At 44.0% G+C, this 25,963-nt stretch overlaps 1 protein-coding gene across 2 annotated transcripts in view; it reads left to right on the top strand.

Moving 5' to 3' along the window:
* Positions 1–24,378, top strand: part of sgsm1a (small G protein signaling modulator 1a) — a 41,517-nt gene extending 17,139 nt beyond the window's left edge. For both annotated transcript variants that reach the window (XM_062542807.1, XM_062542806.1), the window contains exons 5-25: positions 714–866; positions 1,027–1,094; positions 1,861–2,006; positions 4,062–4,199; positions 4,552–4,676; positions 5,524–5,591; positions 6,198–6,361; positions 7,873–8,002; positions 10,548–10,677; positions 11,353–11,417; positions 11,949–12,094; positions 13,826–13,954; positions 14,498–14,680; positions 15,445–15,516; positions 15,923–18,226; positions 18,531–18,655; positions 18,972–19,054; positions 19,584–19,693; positions 20,074–20,170; positions 21,289–21,456; positions 21,762–24,378. In XM_062542807.1, the coding sequence (XP_062398791.1) occupies positions 714–866; positions 1,027–1,094; positions 1,861–2,006; positions 4,062–4,199; positions 4,552–4,676; positions 5,524–5,591; positions 6,198–6,361; positions 7,873–8,002; positions 10,548–10,677; positions 11,353–11,417; positions 11,949–12,094; positions 13,826–13,954; positions 14,498–14,680; positions 15,445–15,516; positions 15,923–18,226; positions 18,531–18,655; positions 18,972–19,054; positions 19,584–19,693; positions 20,074–20,170; positions 21,289–21,456; positions 21,762–21,850 (4,693 nt within the window). In that variant the 3' untranslated portion in view covers positions 21,851–24,378. The remainder of the gene's footprint in view (positions 1–713; positions 867–1,026; positions 1,095–1,860; positions 2,007–4,061; positions 4,200–4,551; positions 4,677–5,523; positions 5,592–6,197; positions 6,362–7,872; positions 8,003–10,547; positions 10,678–11,352; positions 11,418–11,948; positions 12,095–13,825; positions 13,955–14,497; positions 14,681–15,444; positions 15,517–15,922; positions 18,227–18,530; positions 18,656–18,971; positions 19,055–19,583; positions 19,694–20,073; positions 20,171–21,288; positions 21,457–21,761) is intronic.
* Positions 24,379–25,963: the final 1,585 nt, after the last annotated feature.

The following is a 25,963-nucleotide window of genomic DNA, read 5'->3' as shown; positions in this document are numbered from 1 at the left end:
TGCTCTCCGCTAGCAAAATAAATAGTTCACCACACACAGATAGAACTTCACAGTTTCAGATGTTGCGTGGGAACGTCTTACTAGCTTGTCCTTCACTTTCAACTAAATTCCATTGCAAAGTGCTATGGAAGACCTGAATTAGAGAAGCACAAACTCCGGTGCCATTGACAGCGGTCATTATTTTTTTCAGAGGTCCTCTAGCACAAAATAATGACCGGTAGAACTTTGGGAAATCCCATTCAAGTCAATGGAGCGTTCTACTTGCACTGTGAAGAGCCGTATAATAAAATGCATTACATAATCTGGTTTTACTAGAAGGAAGTCCCCTGTCTGTGCAGCTCCAGTTGACATACAGTATTGAGCTCCTGGTAGTAGTTTACAGTAAGTGCTTGTAATAATGATTTCCAAATCTCCATGCTAAAAGAAAGCAAGAGCCAATAATACCATGCTGATATTTTGTATTAGTATGTGAAGTGAAGAGGGTTCAGGAGGTAGCCTAAATGTCCTGCCATGTTATTTCTCCACCTTGCTGCCCATACCCAGCTGACTTCAATCAGTTGTTTTGCCTCAGGCTGAGCGTCCGTTATCTACCTTCAGTACAAAACACTGAGGCGGTCTTGAACTCTCAGTACCCGGTGTGCTTTGGCCCAGTTTGATGTCCTGTCTGTCTGTTTCTGTGTCTGTCTGTCTGTCTGTCTGATTGTGTGTGTCAGGAGGAGTCAGACCTTGCCCCACCAGGACAGCACACGTAGGCTGCCCAGGCTTCCTAGTCTGTCGCCGCAGGGCTTCAAGCATCTGTGGATCCGCACCGCCCTCATAGAGAAGGTGCTGGACAAGATCGTGCTCTACCTAGTGGAGAACAGCAGGTGAGCTCAGACAGACACGAGGCCTGTACATGCATTAAGTTATAATGCTTCTTACAGTAAATATCAGACAACACTCCCTGCTACAAAAGCTACTGTATTGTCTTTGATAATGAAGTGTAGTTCTCATAAATACTGACACTGATGTCTCCTTATGTTCTAGTAAGTTCTATGAGAAGGAAGCCATTATGATGGATCCTGTGGATGGCCACATTCTTGCCTCTTTGTTAGGTATGTGTTTTGTATTAGATATATAAGGAAGATTGATGGTTTGTGTAATTCTATTAGTATAGCACTCATATAACTCTAGCAGATACACATAGACATCTCCATTTGTTATGCACCCAGTATGGCATTTGAAATGAACTGGTGTCCTCATAAAAGAATATGTGATGAAAGATGCAGCTTGTGATCATGGTGCTTTGATGCTGCACTTTAAAGAATGATAGTAATATTGTGGGTCTGAGCAGCCATCAGACCTCATTCAGATAGTAGACCTCTATCTCTCTCTTTCTCTCCCTCTCCCTCTTTCTCTTTCTCTTATCCCTCTCTCTTTGTGTCCATTTTCTTTCTTTAAATGTATCTTCCTCTCTCTCTATCACTCTAGCTATCTTCCTGTCTCATTTTATTCCTTCTCAGCTCTCTGTTTTGGTTTCATCCTCCTCTGTGCCATCTCTCTCTCTGGCTCTCTCTGTTTTTATGTTGTTTGTTTTGCTGAAATAAGTATAATATAGTAATAATAGTGTATTTTACTGTTATGTATGTGTTTGTTTACATGCGCAGGACGGTGCTGTTGTGACAATCAGGTTTCCCTCAGGGTGAATAAAGTATTTCTTATTATTTTAGCTTATAATAACTGAGACTTCCTCTCTCTCTCTCTATCTCTCTCTCTCCTTCTCTCTTCCTCTCTCTCTCTTCCTCTCTTTCTCTCTTTTCCTCTCTCTCTCTCCTTCTCTCTCTCCTTCTATCTCTCTCTCTCTCCATCCATCTCCTGCAGTGGGTCCGTGTGCCCTGGAGTACACTAAGATGAAGACGGCCGATCACTTCTGGACGGACCCGTCGGCGGACGAGCTGATGCAGAGGCACCGCATCCACAGTGGTCACTGCCGCCAGGACTCGCCCACCAAGAGACCCGCCCTGTGTGTGCGTAACTCTGGGGACCGGCACGGGCAGTGGGCACGGGGCCAAAATGACCACACTTCCTCCGTCTGTTGAGTAGTGACCTTAAGCTGTGAAATATGCCACGGTGTAATGTTAATGCCAGATTGGGGAAAATGCGGAAATCCTAAAGTCGTTGTGTCATACACTCCTATGGTTATGGCTATGGTTATGGGGTCTGGCAGATGCTTTTTTTTTATCCAAAGCGACATGCAAATAACAACAATACAATACAGATAACAGATATTTGTCTGCACTCCTCCTTCAATTGAGTGTTTGACCAGTGTTGTGAAACCGCACTACGCCATAATGTGAAAATTAGAAAATCCTGACACCATTCATGGATTCTTATTCAGTTCAGTTACAGTTAGGAATGTAATGATATGCTCAACTCACAATTTGGTACGATTCACGACTTTAAGTTCACAATGCAATTTTCTCACATTTAAAAAAAAAAATTATTTAGTCGAATGCAGATAAAGGATGACTAAAATCAGATTGTGCCCTATTCTGTTTAAATGCATTTTAATGCTTTTTTTTTTTTTTTATCTCAACACAATCTTCACACATGTTTATTGATTTTGTTACATTCTAACATCCTTAGTCACAGTTATTTCTGAAATACAGTATGTGAAATGACTCTTATTCAGATGCATCTGCTACCTGTACCAGTACCTTTCTTTTCCCCCCTTCGGTATATCATTGATTCATATAGATGCAGTGAGCTGCAGAACTTAGCTCACTCACACACCGATGATTAAAAGCCCTCTGTGGCTGGCACAGTGAGGGATGTGCCGTGATTCAGCGGAAAGAGCCGAAGATTTTTTTCCCCCTAGCAGCTCCCCCCCCCCCCCCCATTAGTTACATCTGTTCCAAAAAGGCCTTCATGTGGCTGTAGAGTACCCTAAGCCAGAACAGCTCATCTGATCGCACACTAACACCACAGACACACATAGACACACACACACACACACACACACACATACGCGCTCTCTCTCTATCTCACACACACAATAATAGAGGTGCTTTTTGTCCCTCCTTTTCTCTCACCCAGGGAGAGAGAGAGCACAATCTAGTGTCCATCCTGAGAGGCGAGCAGAGATAATGTTGCTGAAGCCCATTTGGTAATGCATGGTTAAACCCCTCCGTGGTCATTGTGACCTTGAGAGCGTGAGGAGGGGACGTGCTGGGGTAATTAAACACGGCATGGGGCTTTTATGGGCCTGTTTGTTGTTTGCCTTCCCAGAGCGTCAAGGTGGAAGAGGGAAGGTGTGTTAGATGGACCATGGGGATTGTTAAAACATTGACAGTGACAACAAAGGCGAAGTGTCGTTAACTGAGCTAAAAGGGACTGTAGACCAGGGTAAAGCTGGTCTGAATGCTCCAGACTAGATTTCTAGTCTAGATAGTTGCATTGTATACTCCATGAATTATTCAGCCATTGTCTGAAATGTGTTTCACTGCATCAATGTGAAAGTGCTTTGTTACTCAATTGAATACAGTAGTTCCTCATTTATAATAGAATGCCGTAGTGCCTATGATTACTAGACTATAATTCATTCTGTGAGAAATGTGTGAGAAATTGTGTTTTGTTCAGATACGGGGAAGCTGTTCTATTGTGTCCAGTCTCTTTTGTTTCAGGCTAAATTCAGCAACGCCATTTTGACTATTGTGAGAATAGATGCAAAGACACATACTGTAGATGGATGCACAGATTAATGGATGTGTAGAATGATGAGGAGATAAGACAATGATGAGGACTAGTGGATTTCTAGATGTGTAGAAATGTGGATAGGTGAAATAGATGGTGGACTAGTGGATTTCTAGATGTGCAGAAATGTGGATAGGTGAAATAATAGAGATAGATGGTGGACTAGTGGATTTCTAGATGTGTAGAAATGTGGGTGGATAGGTGAAATAATAGAGATAAATGTCAGCAACATGAATGGATCGATGAAGAGAAGATCAAATTCATAGGTCTGTTATCGACTGTTAGTCAGACAAGCCTGTTGTTGAAAACGTATATGTGTCTCCTCTCAGATCCAGAAGAGGCATTCGAGCAGCAGCATCGACGAGAGGCCCTCCCCCTCCCCCTCTGCCAGGGACTACGTGGAGTCTCTTCACCAGAACAACAGAGCCACGCTCCTGTTCGGCAAGAACAACGTGCTCGTACAGCCGGTACCCACAACCCCCCAGTTTTACATCCTCTCCGAAATACCCCACAGCTTTCAACTTTTTGATTCATGCACTAATAAAGGGTTTATGTTACCTTTGTTCCATTATTAATGGAATGAACAGAATCCTTCCACCCAAAAGCTGGTGGTTATATTAGCCGTAATATAAGAAAATGACCTCCTTTTCAGTTCTTTGTGAGCTATTAGCTCAACTAATGGAATAAGATAGTGGGACGGGGTGGTATGATGTGATAAAGGAACCGTTCTATGAATCTAGACTGCTCCTTTGACCTCGCCATGAATCTGAAAGGGCTTTGATATTTAGTGAATGTTTCCTGATTGTCCGTGTTCTACAGAGGGATGACATGGAGGCTATCCCAGGGTACCTCTCTCTCCACCAGACGGCCGATGTCATGACCCTGAAGTGGACACCCAATCAGTTGATGAACGGATCAATGGGAGATCTGGAATATGAGCGGAGGTGCGATCAATGCTCCGCAAAATGACCAGCCCTCTCCAATCACTCGTGACAACGCCAGCCCCTCAGGGAGTTTATTCTTCGGGGGGCCAGAAAGAACCTTCCTCTGCAGTCTGGAAGAACTTGATGAAATGATGAATTTCATATACAGGCTTGCTTATTCAAAAGAACATTTCATGGCAGTTTATGAACTCCCATGACTCAAGTCGATATTACATCTGTCCACAGCTGTATCCTCGGTGCATGAGACTATGAGATATATTCAGTGGTACATTGTTGTCATTGTGCTGCCAGTCTGATGCTGGGTTATGTAAGCCACCCTTCTGCGACTCTGGCCTCAGTGTTCCAGCATAAATGGCCTGAGGACACAGGAAAGGACTGTAAAAGCAGCCTTTGGAGCAGGATATAGTCCTCTTTTTTTATATCTGCCATCTAATACTGCTTCTGCCTACTGGCAAGCATTGAAAAGCTGCAGTAAAACCGAGAGATAAAGCTTCAGCAGATAGAATGCATACATCCATAGTAGATCTGGAGATTGAGATGGAGCGGATTTCACCTCTTAACAGGCGAGGCTTGACACTTCCCGAGTCAAGCACAGCATTAGAGGTGTATGTAGGCTTTTTGCCAATTACATGTAAAAAAAATACTGATGTAAAGCCCCGGGATTAGCTCCAAATCCTGGGAGCCAATTACGTAGAAGATTCGGTCGGTGTGTTACTTTAATGCATGGCATTGCCTTCCAAAACCAATTTCACACTGAGGGTAAGCAAACAAGAGGCTTGATTAAAGAGGTGCCTGTTTTGGTTAGATAGTGACTGAGACTCCGCTGACACTGTGTGTTCTATTTTAGTGTGTACTGGGACTACGCTATGACTATTCCTTTGGAGGAAATTGTCTATCTACACTGTCATCAGCAAGGTAGGAGCAACAATCTCATGCAGTGGCTACACCTACAGACATGGTTGATACGAAACATTTAAGACCTGAATTTGAATTTTGAACCCCCTTCCCCCCAATCCGGCTACATTTTCTGGATACCACAGGGATAAAACCATAGACTGTATGGATAAAACACGGATCTTTTTCTTTATTCAGAAACAGACCTGACATGGTGCCGGTAAAGTGCTAGAGCTGAAATTACTATACACTCTCCAGCAGGCAGATATAATAGCTGGTTTCATGCATAATTGCATATTTTCCAATGATTAACTTAATCATGGTGTAATTTCCATACAAAATCACCTACATTGTGGCCAATCAGAAGAATAATGGCTTCGGATGAATAAAAGAAAGGTCTACTCCACTCCTGTGCTTCTGTGTCCTGTTAATGACCAGTGTGTCTGGAGATTCAAAAAGTCGAAAAGAAATTGACAACAAGGAAAGATTTCGCACATGAACTATAGCTATATCATGCTATCAGTGGGAGTGTCGAGCTGACTCAGCAGCTGACTGTTCTCTATGTCTGCGTGTATATTCCTGCAACATGCTTCATGATTCCTGCTTCCTGTCTGGAACCCCGTTCAGTGGACAGTGGCGGCACGGTGGTGCTGGTGAGCCAGGACGGGATCCAGCGGCCCCCGCTGCGTTTCCCCCGGGGGGGTCACCTCCTGCAGTTCCTGTCCTGCCTGGAGAACGGCCTGCTGCCCCACGGCCAGCTGGACCCACCACTCTGGTCCCAGAGAGGAAAGGTCGGTCCAACAGAACCACACGACTCTGGGTGCCTCTCATTGCGTGTTTTATACGTCCTTCCTTCCTCCTCGGGCCTCGATCGTCACTGATCTACATAAAGAATGATGGGGCGGCAATAAAGGGATAGTCTATCCAGTGTTAGTAGTACACGGTACTGTAGTTCATATGCCATATCCATACAGGATTAATGTACTGTATTTATACATACAGTATATTTGCTACATTGAGTAGCTTTGCAATGAGTAATGCTTATGAATATCATAAATATAGAAGGCGGTAAGCAATGGAGAGCCAGCCAACATGTGTAGCTTAGTGAGTTCAAATGAAACGTATTGAGTTGGATAGCATCTGGATAGAAGTCATTTGGCCCTCTCCATTCTTCATCATTATTAAACAACCTGTCCTTTTGCAGAACTAATGCCTTTGAATGTCAAACCAAAGAGCCCCATTTAAAACCAGCCTCGACACACGCAAAGCACCGCCCCTCCCCTCTCTCTCACACTCTCTCTCTCTCTCTTTCTCTCTCTCTTTTTCTCTTATGTCATAATGCAGCTTCAGAGAGCAGCATACTGTATGTAGTGCGGGATGGCAGTCACCTGAGTGTGTCGAAGTATCTATGAATAAGTGATGAAAAACACCCACGCCCCCACCGCTCAAGCTCAGCCTGGAGCGTCTCTCCGCATAGCCTCTCCCGCCATCACAGGCTGTGGCTCTCTCCGCTTGCCTTTTTACACTCACTGAAAAATTCAGTTCACGGCTCCGGGTTTGTGGCCTCCACCAAAACAACTGTTCTCTCTCGGCTAGCCAAAACAGTAGTGGCCGTTTTTACGACGTGCGAATTAGAGACGGTGCTGATGACCGCTTGCTTTCGCTCGTTTATGGCTGTGATCAGTTTTGAGTCCCGTCCAGGTGGGCTTTATGAGTTCACACTGAGGACTGTGGGCAGGTTTGATGGCACCGTAATGAAGTGAGTTGGTACGCCGGGGTGGCGTTTATGGAGCCCACGGGAGAGGCACATTCAGTCAGGCCCCACACCATTAACTTCATTGTGTTGTAGAAGGCAGTGGAAGGGAGTTATTGCTCTCTCTCTCTGCCTCTCTCTCCCCCTCTCTCTTTCTCTCACTGCCCCTCTCTCTATCTCTCTCCCTGCCTCTCTCTCTCTCTTTCCCTCTCTCTCTCTCTCCCCCTCACTCTCTTTCCATCTTGTTTCAATTCATCCAGTCTGTCTCTGCCTTTACTTCCTTGGCCCTATCTCATGATTACATTTCTCATATACTGCATTTAACCTCTCTTTCCTCTGATGGATAACATAATACAATCATATATCCATCCACTGCATTCTGTAGTAGGCTTCCATTACTTTGTATCATGGAATATAGTACTTGAAAGATTTATGATGCTTCTAACATGATATGAAGGGATGACTACTACTATTTGACTGGATGACTGACTATGTAATTGGAAAGGTGCATGCTGGTGCACAGACTGAAGCAAAGCTCTGTGTTCGCAGGGGAAGGTGTTCCCTAAGCTGAGGAAGAGGGGGGCTCAGGGATCCTACGACTCCATCTCGGATAAAGAAGAAGATGAGGCCACAGACTATGTCTTCCGCATCCTGTTTCCCAACAGCCAATCAGAATTTGGTAAGACAACCTGAGATGTTCTGTTTTTGTAAAGTATTTGAACGAATGATTCAGTGGTAATGAATGTCTCGGGGACAGTTTCTCCCAAAAGAGAACAGATATTTGCAGCTCTGTTAGTCACTAGTATGAGAGACACACTACAGTGTACAGTCTAAGTCCTTAACACACATAAGCTGTTAAACAAATACTCCATTTGAACAGGTCTTTCATCTCCTAGAGTTGCACTGTTGGTGACCAAACGAAACACCAGAAGGCTCGTTGTTTAAAAAAGTGCTCGCCAGTGCGCACGACTCGTGACTTATCATACTAAATCGATATTAGAGCTGAGAGTGCCAGAGGCAGAAGGAATGAAGCCATTCCAAGTGCACCAGCTGCTGCTACACACTTGAAGGCAGTAAGGAAATCAGTGTCTCAGGGCAAAGCCATCAGTTTCCCCCCCCCCCCCGCGCAGATCTTGTCCAACCTGGCAACGCCTCAGCAGCAGAGGAAGGACTGAGAGCAGAGACAGAACAGTTTCTTGTTTACAATGAGGCTTTTGCCCATTCTGTTTCTCTTCATAGCTCATTTATTTGGTTTGGTATATTCTCTTAAAGCTAATTTATTGGAAATGATTCGCTGTTAACAAATTAGTCATCCCACCAACTATTAAAATTAATTTTGAGTTGTTGCCTCTGGGTATAGCACAAACTCAGATATAATTTTTCCCCAAAAAACTTTGTTTCATTCCTTCTCTCAAACTGTTTTTCATTGTTTCATGTAGTTTAGCATTTTGACCTCTCTCATTTCACCCACATGTTGTTTTCATTGTCCTCTCTCTCTCATTCCTTCTGGTATATCTCCATTGTAGTGACTGTCACCCACCCGTCCTATGCCTCAGTGGGGGGCAGTCTCCTGTCCCGCACCCTGTCCCGGAACGCCCCGCCCAAGCGCCAGGTCCTGGTGGTCCCCAAACGCTCCTGCAGCTGTCCGGGGGAGACCCCGACACCCCCAGAGCAGACCTGTAATCTCATCCCTCGTTCCCTCGCGTTGTCCTGCTCTCCCTCTGCATCTCTCCGTCTCTCCATCTCCCTCTGCATCTCTCCATCTCTCTTACGGTTCTATATCCATCTCTCTTTCTGTCGCTCCATTACTCTGCCGTGTCTGAGTCCATGGACCATGTCTGTCTCTATCTATGGCATTGACAACCTGTCATTCTGCATTCTCTCTCATTTCTCAACTAGTGTAGTAGTGTCTCAACTACTGTATATCTTTCACACTATATCATTTTAATTTACTATATTTCATACCATCTCATTTCCAACTACATCTGATTTGGTATCTCTATTCATCTTTGTTTAATGTTGATGTACGTGTTGTCTTCACCCCCCCCCCCCTTCTCTCTGTTTTCACCTCATGTTCCAGTGTATCACTCTCTGTCATCTCAGTGTCCATCTGTCGATCTCTGAATCCTCATGCTGCTGTGTCCGTCACTCGTTTTTTTGTGCCACACTGTTCATCCCTCGCTCGGGTGGGGCTTGCGTTCTCTCTCTGCCTGAGGGTGCTGTTGCTCTGACGAAGGACGGATGATTACTCTTCCTCTCGCTTTCATTTCTGCTATAGCACACACATCTTCCCAATCCTATTTTGTTCTTTTTATTTACTCGGCCTAGACTGTTCTCCATGCCGTGAGTAATCTGCGTTGGCTTGGGGGACAAATGTCTCCAATTAATGTAAGACATAAAGTTATACTGTTTTACCCCATGAACAAACCGTCTGGGAATCCGGCTGATTAATGAATGTGAAAATCATCAGTGTTGGCTTTGATGCTTCTCCGCTGGTTTGTAATTGCTATTAAATTTGTCTTCCGGCAGGCGGCAATGAAACATCTTCTAATGAGTTTATTTTGTTTGTTTAATTTATTTATTTTTTAACTCGTTTGGGCCCTCCAGCTGTTTACTGTGCTTTGTAATCCTGCGGCGGCTCTCTCGGATCAATAATCTTTCTTTCTTTCATAATCTCTTGGGCTCTCGAGAAGGGGGGAAAAAAATCAAAGGTCCAACCTGATCCTGTTTTGGCCTCGCAGCTTGCCACAAGAGCCTTACCGAAGCTTTTATGTTGGTTATGTATTGATTGAAAGTATTCTCACTCTCTCTCTCTCCCTCTCTCTCTCTCTCTCTCTCTCTCTCTCTCTCTCTCTCTCTCTCTCTCTCTCTCTCCCTCTGTGTATGTGTATTCATGTGAGTTTCCATGTATGTGTGTGTTTATGTCTGTCTTCATGTGTATGTGTATGTGTATGTGTGTGTGTGTGTGTGTGTGTGTGTGTGTGTGTGTGTGTTTGTGTGTGTGTGTGTGTATGTGCGTGTGTGTGTGCGCTTGCGTGTCTGTGTGTACTACATATGTGTGTGTGTGTGTGTGTGTATGTGCGTGTGTCTGTGTGTTTGCATGTCTGTGTGTACTACATGTGTGTGTGTGTGTGTGTGTGTGTGTGTGTGTGTGTGTGTGTGTGTATGCGTGTCTGTGTGTCTACTACATGTGTGTGTGTGTGCATCACGTGTGCTGTGCGCAGCTCCACCCCCTGAGCTGATGGACCAGGCGGCGTCCATGTGGCAGCCCACTCCCAGGAAGTCGTCCTGCTCCTCCTGCTCCCAGGGCAGCTTCTCCGAGGGAGGGCCTCCCAACGGCTGCAACCACGAGAGGTACTGCACTATGCGCCACGGGACTGGACACTCTGTCCACTCCACTGAGCTGTCCACTGGAGTGTCCATCAAGGTCAAATAAGACCCCCTCCACAATCATACATGTAGATAAGCCTTTCATTTAGCATCCATCAAAGTCAAATTATTATGCCCCCCCCTTTTCCATAGTCATATGTATGCAGATAATTCACTGATCTACTGTCTATCAAGGTCAAGCCAATACAGTAATTTCCTGTGTATTAGCCACATTGTGTATGAGCTGCAGGACAGTGTTTTATGCAAGTTAAAAGAAACAAAATCCTATTGATACCATATGAATTGCCCCTGTGTATTAACCTCATAGCTGAAGAAATTTTGCAAAATCAATGTACAGTATAAGCCTCAGCTAATAGTTGGGAAATTATGGTATGTCTTCTCCGCAAGTAAAGATATAGATAAGTCGTTAATTTGTCGTGCACTTCTGCAGTGCTAATGTAGATTCATGATATGCTGTTGATTGTTGCTGACTTGATGTACAGTATGTACTGTAGCACATTTACAAACACATAATTATCTGTATGTTGCTGCTGTATACAGACCTGATGTGTGCGCCATAGTTAAAATATGATCACTGTTGTGTACAGACTGGATCTTTGGAGCATATTCATGATTTTAGGACTTCCTGTTCCTCTGCAGAGCTCCCCTTAAACTCCTCTGTGACAACATGAAGTATCAGATCATCTCCAGGGCTTTCTATGGCTGTATGTATAAATCCCCAATAACCAGAGGTGGAAAACTCCAGCTTCAGAAAGTAAAAGTCCTACCACATACTGTATCTGTGCCAACCATTCACTAACACCAGCTGATTCTAATTAGCATAACTCTTCAGCCAGGGAGCAGCTAATTGATGAGATCACCTGTGTTAAGCGTACAGGTAGAACAAATACATAATTGGACTTTTACTCACTGAAGCTGGAGTTTAACACATGGACTTGATTGTAAGCTAATGATGCTAGTCTGTTTTGGAAATACTTGCACAAATGTGTTGAGCATGTAGTGCGTTCTTAACCACCGATTGTCAAATACAATTTGATAAATATGTATATGATTTGATATTCATATCAATAGTTTTCTCTTAGAACTAACACTCTGATTTCTGATATTTTTTCTATACTGTATGTATTAGTTGGACTGATTGAATAAGAATTGCTGTTCACTCAGTATGTTGGTGTATGTGAATGTGTCTGTGCTTGTCTGTGTGTGTCTGTGTGTGTCTGTGTGCTGCTGCCCAGGGTTGGCCTACTGTCGCCACCTGTCCACCGTGCGCACTCATCTGTCCGCCCTGGTGAACCACGCCATCGTGGACCCAGACGCCCCCTGTGACGCATACGCTGGCCTCACCTCTGATGTCTGGCAGAGCTTCCTACAAGACTGCAGCGTAAGGGATAGCCACCTTCTCTCTCCCTGTCACTCACTTTTTCTCTCTCTGTCTCACACACACACACACACACACACACACAACCTTTCTCTCTCTGTCACTCTCTCCCACAAACACACTGTCACAGACATACAAAAGGATACCCACACTCACACACACACAAGTACTAGCGTAGTTGCTAAGGAGCTTGGTTTTCAGGCAAGAAGTTGTCTGAAAAATTGTGGGTCCAGTACCTGGCTGGCACCGTTGTGCCCTTGAGCAGGGCACTTAGCTCCAAATGGCTCTGGCGAGACGGACCCTTTTAATAGCTGACATAAGTCGCTTAGGATAAAAGCATCAGCCAAATTAATAAGTAATAATAATAAGTAAAGGAAAAATAACAATACAGCTTGCACATTGATTTTGCTAAATGTCTTCAGCTATGAGGTGAATACACAGGGGCAATTAATATGGTATTAACATGGTTTTGTTTCTTTTAACTTGCATAAAACACTGTCCTGTGGCTTACTGTATACACAATGCGGCTAATACACAGGAAATGACTGTAGGTAATGCAACAATCAGTCACCCACTGTCACAATCAGTCATTCCTCTACTCAGTTGTGCATTGTCTTCCAGATGTCCTTATGTGGTCAAACACACAGTAGTTTTCCATGCAGGATGGAGCGTTCATTATACATGTATGTACCATATTATTGGAACTTGTGTGATTGTCCCTTTGTGGCTGTGACTCAGTCTTCTACTCTCCCAAACTCAGCATGATCCTGTGATTAATCAAGCAGTGCAATCAGGGACCCCATTCATTGCAACGTTGATGCTGTTCATTTGCACTACATTCTACATGCAATGAAGGCGATCAGTCGCTCCAGCATCCCCGAAACCCCAGCACGTATATGGCCGTTGAATAATTGCGTTCGTAGTTAAGAGTGTCGATGTCTCTTAATTGAGGGCCCGCTGCTTCCGAGCTCTGCCCCAGCCCCTCGCTAAACCGAGTCAAAAGGATGTCGTCGCCCGGGGCTCATGAATAGTCATGTGCGGCTAATCACGTCTGCTACGCTCTCAGCCGGGTAAACAATGGACCGGGAGCTAATGCACAGGCTGAATGGCACGGAAGGGATGTTTCTGCAGCGTGATATTTATCTGCTTCACACTCCTAAGAGACTCCCTATTCAGCCCATTATATATTTTTTTTTGTTCCAGCCGGCTGAATGTCCCGATGACTCACCTGGGTTTATGGAAATTGGCCATTGTGCCTCTGAGATGTAATGAGGGAACATGGTGATTTATTATGCACTGTCTGCCGAATAGATTATAACAAGGGGGTTCTCCCCACAAACCCCACGGCCCTTGCAGAGCACCCACTATTCCTGCTGTAGGTTGACGTCACGGTTTTTAAAGCTTTTGTGAAACAGTGAAAGTTTGAGTATTTTGGAGTATATTCCCAAATGTGTAGACATTATGTGCATATAAACACAGGCCTGATAGAGTTGTGGCATGGTGCCTGAATTCAGGCTTGAGCTCGTCCATGTATGATGTCGAGAAAGGCTAATCTCTATATTGTCTTAGAATGTATTTGATAATTTCAGGCACAGATCATTTCCTGTCTATCAGCCCATATAACCCTATATATTGGTGCTTAATGAACTCATAAGGGACTTGTTAATTCATTCACCAACACTGGTGGGGGACCTTTGCCCTACCCCCCCCCCCCCCTCTCTCTCTGATCCGCAGTCCTATGAGGAGACAGAGCTGCTGCGGCTGGTGTACTACGGAGGCGTGGAGCCCTCGCTGCGGAAGGAAGTGTGGCCCTTCCTGCTGGGGCACTACCAGTTCGGCATGTCTGTGGACCAGAGGAAGGAGGTGGGTGAACAGACACTGTGGTATTAGAGTGTTACTTGTACAACAGACACACAATGGTATTGCATTGTTACTTGTACAACCGACACAGTGGCATTAGAGTGTTACTTATACAACAGACACACAGTGACATTGCATTGTTACTTGTACAACAGACACAGTGGCATTGCATTGTTACTTGTACAACAGACACAGTGGCATTGCATTACTACTTATAGACACATCTATGAATTTAGCTTTATTTATGTGTAGGCATAGCCATGGCAACAGCTGTCTATTTTTTACCCAAGATTATTCTTTTCCTCACTGTCAGTGGAGTGATGGTGCTTCTGTTGCACCTATTAAGTTCAGTAGTGCACCTATTAGAGGTCTTGCATGTGACTCCTTTGTGTTCAACACTCTATTCAGTGCACGTTATCACTCTCAACTAGAGTGCTTTGACTTGACTTGACTTGCTCTAGCATTGTTTGAATTGATCCTCGACCTCTGACCCTGTGCTGTGTGTGTGTGTGTGTGTGTGTGTGTGTGTGTGTGTCCCTGGTACAGGTGGACGAGCAGGTGCGTCTGTGCTACGAGCAGACCATGAGCGAGTGGCAGGGCTGCGAGGCCATCGTGAAGCAGCGCGAGAGGGAGCAGCACGCCGTGGCGCTGGCCAAGTGCTCGTCCGGGGCCAGCATAGACAGCACCTCCCAGAAGCTCCTGCACAGGGACTCCACGCTCAGCAATGAGGTGAGGCCCAGATAAGGCAAGGGGTCTGGCACAGACCTGGCGACGACACTGTGAGGGGCTGTGAGGGTCATGCAGAGGGCAGCTTAGAGGAGATGAGCATATGATATGAGAGAAGGATGTGAGATAAAGGAACCAGTAAAGAACTACAGGCTATAGCTTAGCAGAGGAGGATATGGAGGTAGGCTTCTGGTATTAGTTTCTCATAAACGTTGTGAACTAGTCATTATGTTGATGCTAGCATGATGTTTACATATTCAATGTGGAACTGGTCTGATTCTCTGTGAAGTACTCATGGAACGTCAAGCCCATTTAGCCTACAGCCATTTTGTCCATGCCTTGCTTACTGCTGCCTACAACTAGTGATTTTAGTTGACTAATTCATGAAACCCCTGATTAGGTGTTCAGTTAGTTGACTAGTTGTTGAAACTGGTAGGTGTTGGTGGAGGTTTGTGAGGACACATGGGGTCTAAGAGAGTGAGAGAGTAGTGATGGGAGTGCTGGGAACTTCTCTGAAATAAACACAACCTATACATGTAGGCTTTCAACTTCATTTTTTAAACTATTATTTTTAACAGATGTAGTGAAGCGTCTGCCAAATACCATAAACATAAACATAGAATGATGTTTCTGACATTATGGCAAATCATGGCAGCTTTCTGAAAATAATGCTTGTTCATTGTTTTGTTCCCATCTGTTGCTTGTGCTGTCCTTGTGTGTGTGTGTGTGTGTGTGTGTGTTGACTCGTTGGCGCCCTCTAATGGCAGTCCTCCCAGAGCTGCAGCTCTGACAGACAGAGTAACGCACGGATCCAGAGTGACTCCAGCAGCAGCACACAGGTAGCTGTGCACCTCTAGCCTTCTCACATTTCTCTTGCTTTGCTGTTATTCAGATTCTTACTACAGGATCTGCAAATTGCAGACTAGCTTACAATGACTCATGTGCTAAATGGATCCTGTGCAAAACAATCATGTATCAAGTTGGAGTACAACCAACATATCTATTGCAGTATACTGTAACAGCCAGGCAACTCATACAGTATGTCATGAATGTGAATTTGTGATTCTGAGAAAGAAGGAACATGCATATTATGTAAACAGTCTACTGTCAATCTGCTGTGCTCTTTTACTAAGCTCTTTCTAAACTGACACCCCCCTTGCCCCGACACTCTCCTCCCCTTAGTTCTTCACTGCCTCCCAGCCCTTCCCCTGGAGTAGCCTGCTTCCCTCTGGCTTGTTCTTTCAGGTGTTTGAGTCGGTGGAGGAAGTGGAGCAGATCGAGACGGAGCCCAGGGCGGACGAGCTCATCAAGCAGGCTCCCAAGGTGCCCAACGGGGCGCTCCAGAACGGCACCAGCTCGCCGGACTCGGGCCACCCCTCCTCCCGGAACTTCTCCGTGGCTTCGGCCCTCTCGGACTCGCTGAGCACGGAGGACAGCGGCATGCACGAGCCCAGCACCAGGAGCACCGGTGCTGCCCAGCCAACGGCCGTTACCACACCCCAGCAGGGGGCGCCACAGATGCCGGCTCAGAGTCAAACGGTGGCACCGCCGAGTTCCTCTGTCGGCACTGAGGCCGAAACCCAGCCGAGTGAAAGCGAAGAGCAAAAACAGGAATCGCAGACAGTAGCCAAGGAGAAGGAGGTAGTTAAGGAAGAGAAGGAAGAAGCGGATATGACCTCAGACGAGGGGAAAGAGGTAGAGATGGAGGACAGTGATGTCACATCGAAAGAAATAGAGAAGGAAGAGGGGTCAGAGGTCAAAGATAGTGTCATGGAGATGGAGGCTCTAGTGACAGAGGAGAGAAAAATAGAGTCAGTCAAGGAAGAGGCTGATGAACCAAAAGCTGTTGAAGATAAAGAATCTATCACAGAACAAGCAGTGGAACCAAAAGCTGTTGAAGAGGGAGAATCTATTAAAAAACAAGCAGTGGAACCAAGAGCTGTTGAAGATACAGAATCTATCAAAGAACAAGCAGTGGAACCAAAAGCTGTTGAAGATACAGAATCTATCAAAGAACAAGCAGTGGAACCAAAAGCTGTTGAAGATACAGAATCTATCAAAGAACAAGCAGTGGAACCAAAAGCTGTTGAAGAGGGAGAATCTATTAAAAAACAAGCAGAGGAACCAAAAGCCGTTGAAGAGAGAGAATCTGTTAAAGAAGAGGTTGAGGAACCAAACGCTGTTGAAGAGAAAGAATCTCTCAAAGAAGATGCTGAGAAACCAAACATTGTTGAAGAGAAAGAATCCCTCAAGGAAGATGCTGAGGAACCAAAAGCTGTTGAAGAACTCGCCAAACCTGCAGAGACAGAGAAGGAAAGAGAGAGAGGAGAAAGCATGACTGTAGACACAGGAGCTGAGGTAACGTTGACAGAATCAGGTGAACACAAAGACGCAATGGAGGCTACAGGAACAGTGGATCTCAGCAGTGAGCAGGGTGACGTTACAGTCGAGTCAGGGATAAAAGATGAAGCCGCATCAGAGACAGAGGATAACGCTCCAGCAGAGGAGGAAGAGACATCGGAGACAGGAACACCTGCTGAAACTAAACAGGACATGACATCAGAGGCAGCTAATGAAACAGAAGAGGATGTATCCTCTGTCGCAGAGATGCCTGAAATAAAAGAGGACAAAGCATCAGACACAGAAAAAGAAATGATACCAGAGAGAGAGGAGACCATCGAGCCAGAAACAGAGCCCGTAGAAAGTACGTCTGTGGACACAGAGGTCACAGGAATAAAAGAAGAGACACTACTTATAACTGTGCCTAGAGAGGATGCTGAGTCTGTAGAGATACCTCAGGCTATCGCCCTGACAACAAAGACTGTGGTTGATGACACAGAGAATAAGATGGCAGCAGCACAAGACAGTGCAGTCTCAAAGGGAGACATGGCAACAGGCTGTGAAGATAAATCAGACAGAGATGCCGCTGCCTCCATTTTAAAAGAAGCAACAGGAACACAGGAAGAAGCAACATCAGGTTCACCCAAGTCAGACAGAGAACAGGAAATGACCTCAGAGGTGGTGACAGGCAAGTCAAAGGGGGCAGACACAGAAGAGTCATTGGGTGCATGTGAAGAAAAGGCCATGAGAGAAGATGTGGAGGAAGCAAAGGATGATGGGAGGTCAGAGAGCACACCCCCTCCTCTCGAATTACCGACCCCAGCATCACTTGCAAAGGGTGCGGCGTCCAGAGTTCTGGAGGTGGTCAGGAGTCGTCAGCCAGAGGTAGCCCCAGCTGCCCCGGACTCGGACGACTCTCCCACAGCCATCGAGATGGAGGACATACCCATGGCGAGGGTGCCCACCAAGGTGCCCTGGCAAGGCAAGCCCTCTTCTGAGGGCACAGGGCACCGGGCAGAGGGGGGCGGCATGGCGGCCCTGGAGCTGAGAATGGAGGAGGGCCGCCAGCGCAGTCCGGAGGGCGCGGGGTCTGCCCTGTCCGAGGAGCCGGAGATGGAGAGTTTCTACCCCCACTTTGACTCCCTCGCTGTGGCCGCTGAGAAGGCTGCAGCCACCTCTCCAGTGTCTTCCATTGGAGCTACTTACTCTGTAAGCGGTCTGTTTTACCCCGCCTTCATTGCATCCATTATGTAGAATAAGACAAAGTGCATGAAATGTTTACTTAACAAAACAGTATGCATAAATGGTACAATTTCACTGCATTTTTACTTATGTAATCATATGTATATGACAAATAAACCTCCTTGTATCTTGCACAGTACACTGTAAATATTCAATAATAGTATACTGTAATGTATACAGTATGTGTTTGAATTGTCATGAATGTGTTAGACATTGCAACATTAGTCGCATGATTGGATTACTCCTTCGTCTTTTGTGTTGTGTTGTGCAGCAAGAGCTTTTGGATATGTACACTCTCAATCTGCACCGCATTGACAAGGATGTCCAGCGATGTGACAGGAATTACTGGTACTTCACCCCAGCTAACCTCGAGAAACTCCGCAACATCATGTGCAGGTAAACAGCACGCCGCGTTCTTGCCTTCTTCTGAAAGCTTGAATGTTTCAGAAAATTACAACACTACTTTTTGTGCCATCCAGCTCAATATCCCCATTATTCTGAGCGCTTCAGAACTGGGACACAGAACAACCCCCAAAAATAATATCAACTGTCTCATCAGACTGTGGCCTTTCTTCTCACTTTTCTGTTCTAAAACGTTACTTTGCCACATCTGTGTTCTGCAAAGCAATACCCATAAATTCCACCTATGTGCTGATGCCAAATGGCAGGCAGTGTTGGGATGAGATAGCCTGACCTCTGTTGCTCTGTGCAGTTACATTTGGCAGCACCTGGAGATTGGATATGTGCAGGGTATGTGTGACCTGCTGGCCCCACTGCTAGTCATCCTGGATGACGGTGAGTCTCATTTCTTCTTGGCTTCCTTCTCTCTCTCTGTCTCTCTCTCTCTCTGTCTCTCCTTCTCCTGTTCTCTCATTTCCTCCTCCCTTTTTTAATACCACACTATTGTGAGAGTAAAAAGGCCAATGATTCAGGAACAAAAATGTCTGTAAAAAGAGCTGTATCTGGTCGTTCTTGCCTGTAACGCTTGACTGTTTTGTTAGTCAACACTGTGCACGCACACACACGCACACACACACACACACACACACACACACACACACACACACACACACACACACACACACACACATTTGATTATTTTATTTGGAATGACCAATACTGATTAAAACAACACAGCATTCAAATAATGACAAAGAGCCTGTTATGTCTCACTAGACAATACAAACATTATGCTGATAGTCACAACCACACACACACACACACACACACACACACACACACACACACTGATGTTCTTATCCTCTCTCTTTATCCTTAATCACCCGTGCTGTCTGAAGCTCTGTTTGTGTGGCTTCTCTCTCAGAGGCGTTGGCCTTCAGCTGCTTCACTGAGCTCATGAAGAGGATGAACCAGAACTTTCCACACGGCGGCGCGATGGACACTCACTTCGCCAACATGAGATCGCTGATTCAGGTGAGACATTTGAACTTTTTTACTCTTCATTTTTCACTCTTCACTATTTACCCACAAAAAATGAATTCCAAATTCATTGGTGTCCTAACACAAACAAACACCAAGGTGTTTGATGCTTAATCTGTAGTTTGATATGCTGTCTATTCATAGTCTGCCAGACAGCACACAAAGGAAACTCTTTGATTACATTAAAAAAATATTCTGTGAAAGCTGCACCTGTTCCTTCAGTTCAGCTTCACCTGTTGCAAGACAGTTTTCAAAATGGAGCATCCCACATGTTGCCACTGCTAGTTGTATTTCAAAGGTCGAGCTGTCCTAACCGACCACCCGCACCTTCTCGCGCCCCTCTCCTCCTCCGCCCCCCTGTCCTCCCCATGCAGATCCTGGACTCTGAGCTCTTTGAGCTGATGCACCAGAATGGAGACTACACCCACTTCTACTTCTGCTACCGCTGGTTCCTGCTCGACTTCAAAAGAGGTAATGATGCCCTGCCAGGCGCCTGTCTGTGTGAAAGAAAAGTGCCACTTATAATGAGGGGGAAACTCTTCCTTTCTTCAAAGCCATTGGCTGTCGAGGAGATGTCAAGCAGTGTTCCTCGCCAGCCGTTAATGAGTGTGAGTGTGTGTGTGTGTGTGTGTGTGTGTGTGTATGAAGAACATGAATCTCCACTTTTTAAGCAGGAAGTAAAGGTCTGGTGTAGAAATTCGTATAAGTCTGAAACGAGAGTGCTGAGTTAAAGACGGTTTTAGAAAGTGTTTGGCAGGGACCTTTTAGTGAAAAAGTTGACGAAAGTTACAGTTTAATGTGCGTTCCACATGTGCATACAGTACTTACTGTATGGCTATGTGTAGTCTGAGATGTTATCTCTCCCGTCTTAGTCATTTGTTAGTTTGATTTCATCAAAAGCTTGCCGACAAAGACAGTGCTCTTGTTTGGGTCTTGTCATGTACGCTACTGCATGCGCTCTGGGCAACTCAGAGACACGTAGAAACATCTCAAAGACCTATCATGTTGAATGTTGTCTGATGGCAGTGAAGGACTCCCATTCCACTGGCATACATACTGAGGCATCCAGCCGTTTGACCTCCTTGTCATCTATCTCTGTAAATATAAACTCCGTATGGGAGTGAGCGCAAATAAAGCGCACTGGCAGTCATGTGTGGCAACTATTTTTGCCAGCAGTCAACAAAAATCACTAACTCACGTTTGAGGATGATCGATTTCACACCATAGCAGAATCCATTTATTCCCACAGTTTTATTCTGAATAAAACTGTGGGAATTAATGGATTACGCAGGTTGTACTGTTATAAAAACAGTTTTTATGCTGTTGCACCCTGCCGTGTCAAACTTTAATGAACAAATCTGAATCGTATTAAAGCCTCTACCCCAAGGACCAGATCATAGCAGGCACAGGAGAAGATGTACTACAGTAGCTTAACATGCCCTTGTCAATCTTGAGTTAAACTTAATGTGCATTGGAGGTTTGTCTATTTGTAGCTATTGAAGAAAGCAGAAGTGCAACTTCACAATGGCTGAAAGCTTCTCTCTCTCTCTCTTTCTCTGTCTCTTTATAATCTTTGTGGTGACCATCAGAGCTGGTGTACGATGACGTGTTCTCTGTGTGGGAGACCATCTGGGCGGCCAAGTATGTCTCGTCCAGCCACTTTGTCCTGTTTATCGCCCTGGCTCTGGTGGAGATCTACAGAGACATCATTCTGGAGAACAACATGGACTTCACAGACATCATCAAGTTCTTCAATGGTATGGTGTTGATGAAACTACAACACACAGTGACCATGAAAATGGAAATTACAATAAATCACCCTAACATACGCTGCAGGCTACATTTATGTCTGCTTGTACTGTATTTATTTATCATACTGTACTCTTGAATTTGCCCTTGGGGATCAATAAAGTATCTATCTATCTATCTATCTATCTATCTATCTATCTATCTATCTATCTGTAATATTTGTGCATTAATTATTTGAAGCATGTGCAGTCCACCCAATGCTAATTGAGAAATATTAAGCTAAAATAATGTTTTTCTTCTTGTCGTTATACAGAAATGGCGGAGCACCACAACATCAAGCAGATTCTGACTCTAGCAAGAGACCTGGTGTGCCAAGTCCAGACTCTTATTGAAAACAAGTAACTGAGAGCCAGTAATCTCTCTCTCTCTCTCTCTCTCTCTCTCTCTCTCTCTCTCTCTCTCTCTCTCTCTTTCCAACTCTTCTCTCTCTGTCTCTTTCTCTCTCTGTTTTTTAAAAGAAGAAGCTTCCCACTGTCCCCTGCTGCATCTCACTAACAGGAGTCTCTCAGACTTCTTAGGCCTTAAGCAATGGAAACCTCACAATGGAAGAACTGAAGGGTCCTCCTCTGTTTCTCCCATGTACCTTATAGTACCACTACAGCATTTTCCTTGACAGTGTGAAACCCTCTGTAACGGTTGACAGTTACAGCTCACCATTGTTCACTGCAGACAGTCATGATTTCAGTATTTTGATCTATGTTTTTGGGTGGTCTTTGGTGACGATGACAATTATTATGAGGCTCAATTATTTGTGTTTTCTTTGATAACAGCTCCAGTTAGGGTTCTGTGTCTACACTGTGTTGACACGCAGTGTTTGCAGGCAGTGGATCCTGAGTGTTTTTGTCATGTTTTGTCAGTGTTTGTGTGTGTGTCGTTGTGTAGGGGTTTAGAGCTTCTTTGAACAGTCTTTGTGTATGTGTGTGTGTGTGTGTGCGTGCGTGATCAACATGCTAAATGCAAGGTCAGTCAGTTTGTTAGGCATCAGTTTGTTTTACTCTCCGCTTCGTTGTTCAACAGACAATAGGTAATATACTGTACGTTTGCTCTGAATTAATGATATGACAATGTCTGCATACTGATGGACCTCTAGATACAGAGGATATACAGAAGCTTGATTCATCACACATCAATTATTTCACTCGTGCGTTCCAGAGGAAGTTTGGTAGAATGCCAACAGCATCATCAGCATCTTAAACTTTACTGTAGACACACACACAAAGTCCATTTGCACAATTCTACCTGCCATATATCATTATTTACACCATGCCAGCATGGAGGAGCAGTTGTAGTATCAGTTGGTTGGCCAGGGTTCAGGTCCTGAACTTGCCATTTCGAAGTCTGGGTTGCTTTGGATAAGAGTGTCTACTAAATGCCAGTCACCTTGACCATCACATATCATACAGTACATACTACATCAGCAGTATAGAACAGAACAGATAGATAGATAGATAGATAGATAGATAGATACTTTATTGATCCCCAAGGGGAAATTCAAGAACAGTCTACGGTACCAAATCCAACAAGCATACATTTCTTTCAGAAGAATTCCCTTGCATTGCTCTGTGCCATTGTATCTTTTTAAGACTCAATGCCATTCATAGGAAAGAAACAGTCAGTTGAAGGTGCTGGCATTGCACCTCGTCTATGGATCAGGGAAAAGGCGTCCAAAGGAATTGTGTACAAGTTGAAACCACATCAGTGTACTCCATTGTGTGTGCCTATTTCAACAATATCTCTGAACAGATGTCCACTGTAAGTGTGTGTGTGTGTGTGTGTGCGCGCGCCGCTAGGGACTGAATGTGTATCTGTGTATGTGTGTGTAAGTTCAAGGGAGTGCCAAAGTAGAGGCAATTTACGAAAAATATAGTGCTTCATTTATAAAGATATATTTATTGTACATCCAGAGAAATATATAGAAGTTACTTGGGTGAAAAAAAAAGAAGCAGACATTCTGGCCAGTGCTTTTATTTACAGTACTTTCCTTACTCTGCGATGTATTGTATATTATGCAAACTGCATTGCTCACAGATGACCTGGTACCGGCTCTTCTAGTACTTCTGTCTTTTCTGCGTAGATCCTTTGTACAAGACTCCCCAAATGCGAATGCTGTCAAAGGGGCATTTCTAAAAATCTTGGCTTTATATTGTATACCCTTTCAGCTGTCTATTTTTACTATACTGCTGAGTACAATGCTTTGTGGAGAATAATTATCAACCTGTCTGGAAACACACTACTGAACATGTGATTGTGTGTATGTGTAGGTGTGTATGTGTGTGTGTGTTTATGTTGCACACTCCAGAACACCAGCCATGATAACATACATCACAGGTAATTCTATGGACCGTTCTCCTTATTCAGGTGGTGGCCATTGTAAATCAAAACGAAGGGTACACATACCATAGGATTGTTGTGTTCTGTGCCTTCACCAGTAGGTGGCAAAAATGCATCAATGATATAGTCAGTGTAGCCTGTAGCCTTGCCTTGGTTTACGCAATGGCCACCACATGAATAAGGTGAATTCCACCCTACAGTATGTCTCAGAGCTTGAAATGTCACTGGTTCTACAGTCATTGCTTAATCCATGGGTGTAGATGTCAGGCAATGAATATTGATCGTTCTTTGTGATAGCAAGCTGCTACATGTTACCATAGTGAAAGAGAAAAAAATATTTGTACATTGTGTCTTATAATTTATTTATTTACATGCTTATTTATTCATTTGTTTGTTTCTGCTTTTGTATGTAAAGCTATATTTGTTATATTGTGGTTGATTCTTGATATATCACAGTCAGATCCTATATATCTAAATGGTCTATGTGTTTATATAAAAAATATATAATAAAATGGAATTGTTCTATTTTTTCCAATGCCGTTGGTGGGGGCATTTTTGCTGGTGTAATTTTTCCAAAATAGTGGGCAAAAATAACGTTCCTTTTCTATTTGTTTATATATTTGGAGTATTTCTGTATGAGAGCTAAAAGACAGTAGAGGATGCTACTGAGCAAATCTGAAAAGAGATTTATTATTTACATTACGAGGCTTAAACGTTCAATCCTACAACTTTCACGGGCACTTCAAGTTCTTGCTTTAGGTTGACTTTTTTTTCTCAATATCTTTCACACAGATGCACATCACTCTGTGATCTATATTTAGAAATGTTCTCCATACCTGGGGTTACTGTACATTGATATTATCATCATTAACATATAGCAATACTATTTTCTATGAACAATCAATATGTCACATCACAGAGGAAGGTCATGAGGTAGCACCTGTGCTGAATAAGACAACTCTACTCGGAACTCCACTTTTATTTGGAATCAGATTTCTTCAAAATTGCTTGCATCATCAATATCAAATAATACGGTTGCTTGGCACACAAAATATTCTAATAAAGAAAATGAATAAAACTAGAAATGCAATTCCAAGGAATTACCAGTGCATGAAAATGCAAAAATAGATAGATAATGTAGATATGGTTACTAAGGTGTAGCTAGGGTAAACATGGTGGTTGCATAGTTTACAGAGAGTTGATAGTGTGAAGGTAGACAGTTTAAAGATGAAACATTCCAGTTCTAACTTAACTAATGATTTCTATTCATGTTAAAATGTTGATTAGCTAACTTAGCTAATGATTTCTAGCAGTTACGCTAAAAATGCTAATTATGCTAGCAATGCTAACTTTACTAACAATGCTAACCAGGTTGATTAGCTAACTTAACCGATGATTTCTAGCAGTAATGCTAAAAATGCTAACTATGCTAACAATGCTAAATTTGCTAACAATGCTAACCAGGTTGATTAGCTAACTTAGTTGATGATTTTTTGCAGTTATGTTAAAAATGCTAACTATGCTAACAATGCTAACTATGCTAACCATGCTAACTAGCTACCTTGCTAGTGAGGACTTTTATTTTGAAACATTTGTTGCTAGGGTATCCATGGTGGCCACTATCAGGAAACAAGAAGTTACTGCAGTATAATCATGTTGGTTGCTATGGAAACGGTCATAAACGCTTAATTTTAATGGTTGCTATGTTGGTTGCTAGGTACATGGAGGTTTCATGTAGTTGACTGGAGGCATAGTGGATGATAACTGACAGTTGGAATGGTTGAACAGTTCAATAGTTGAGTAGTTTCAATGGTTAAATGATTTAATAGTGTATTATTGCAGTGAGGACTTTTATTTTGAAACAGTTGTGGACAGAGGAAACAGTTAACAGGATATGTAGTCTTCTGAGAGACTGTATGCTTAAAGCCAGAGAAACTGACAGTTGGTGCCCAGGTGGCCGGCCACCTGGCCTAAGATTCTAATTGCTGCCGTGATGTCATAATGAGCAATGTTAAGTCTATGGGGGAAATTGTAATAGTTTTTAACTAATAGTTTAAAAAGTATAAAAGTTACAAAGTTGAAAAATACAAAGCAGGCATGGCATAAGCAAGACCTACGCAACAA

This window comes from Sardina pilchardus, chromosome 8 (assembly GCF_963854185.1).
Source record: "Sardina pilchardus chromosome 8, fSarPil1.1, whole genome shotgun sequence".
Lineage (NCBI taxonomy): Eukaryota > Metazoa > Chordata > Actinopteri > Clupeiformes > Clupeidae > Sardina > Sardina pilchardus.
Note: the sequence above shows the minus strand (reverse complement) of the source record. Positions and strands in the feature narration are given on the sequence as shown.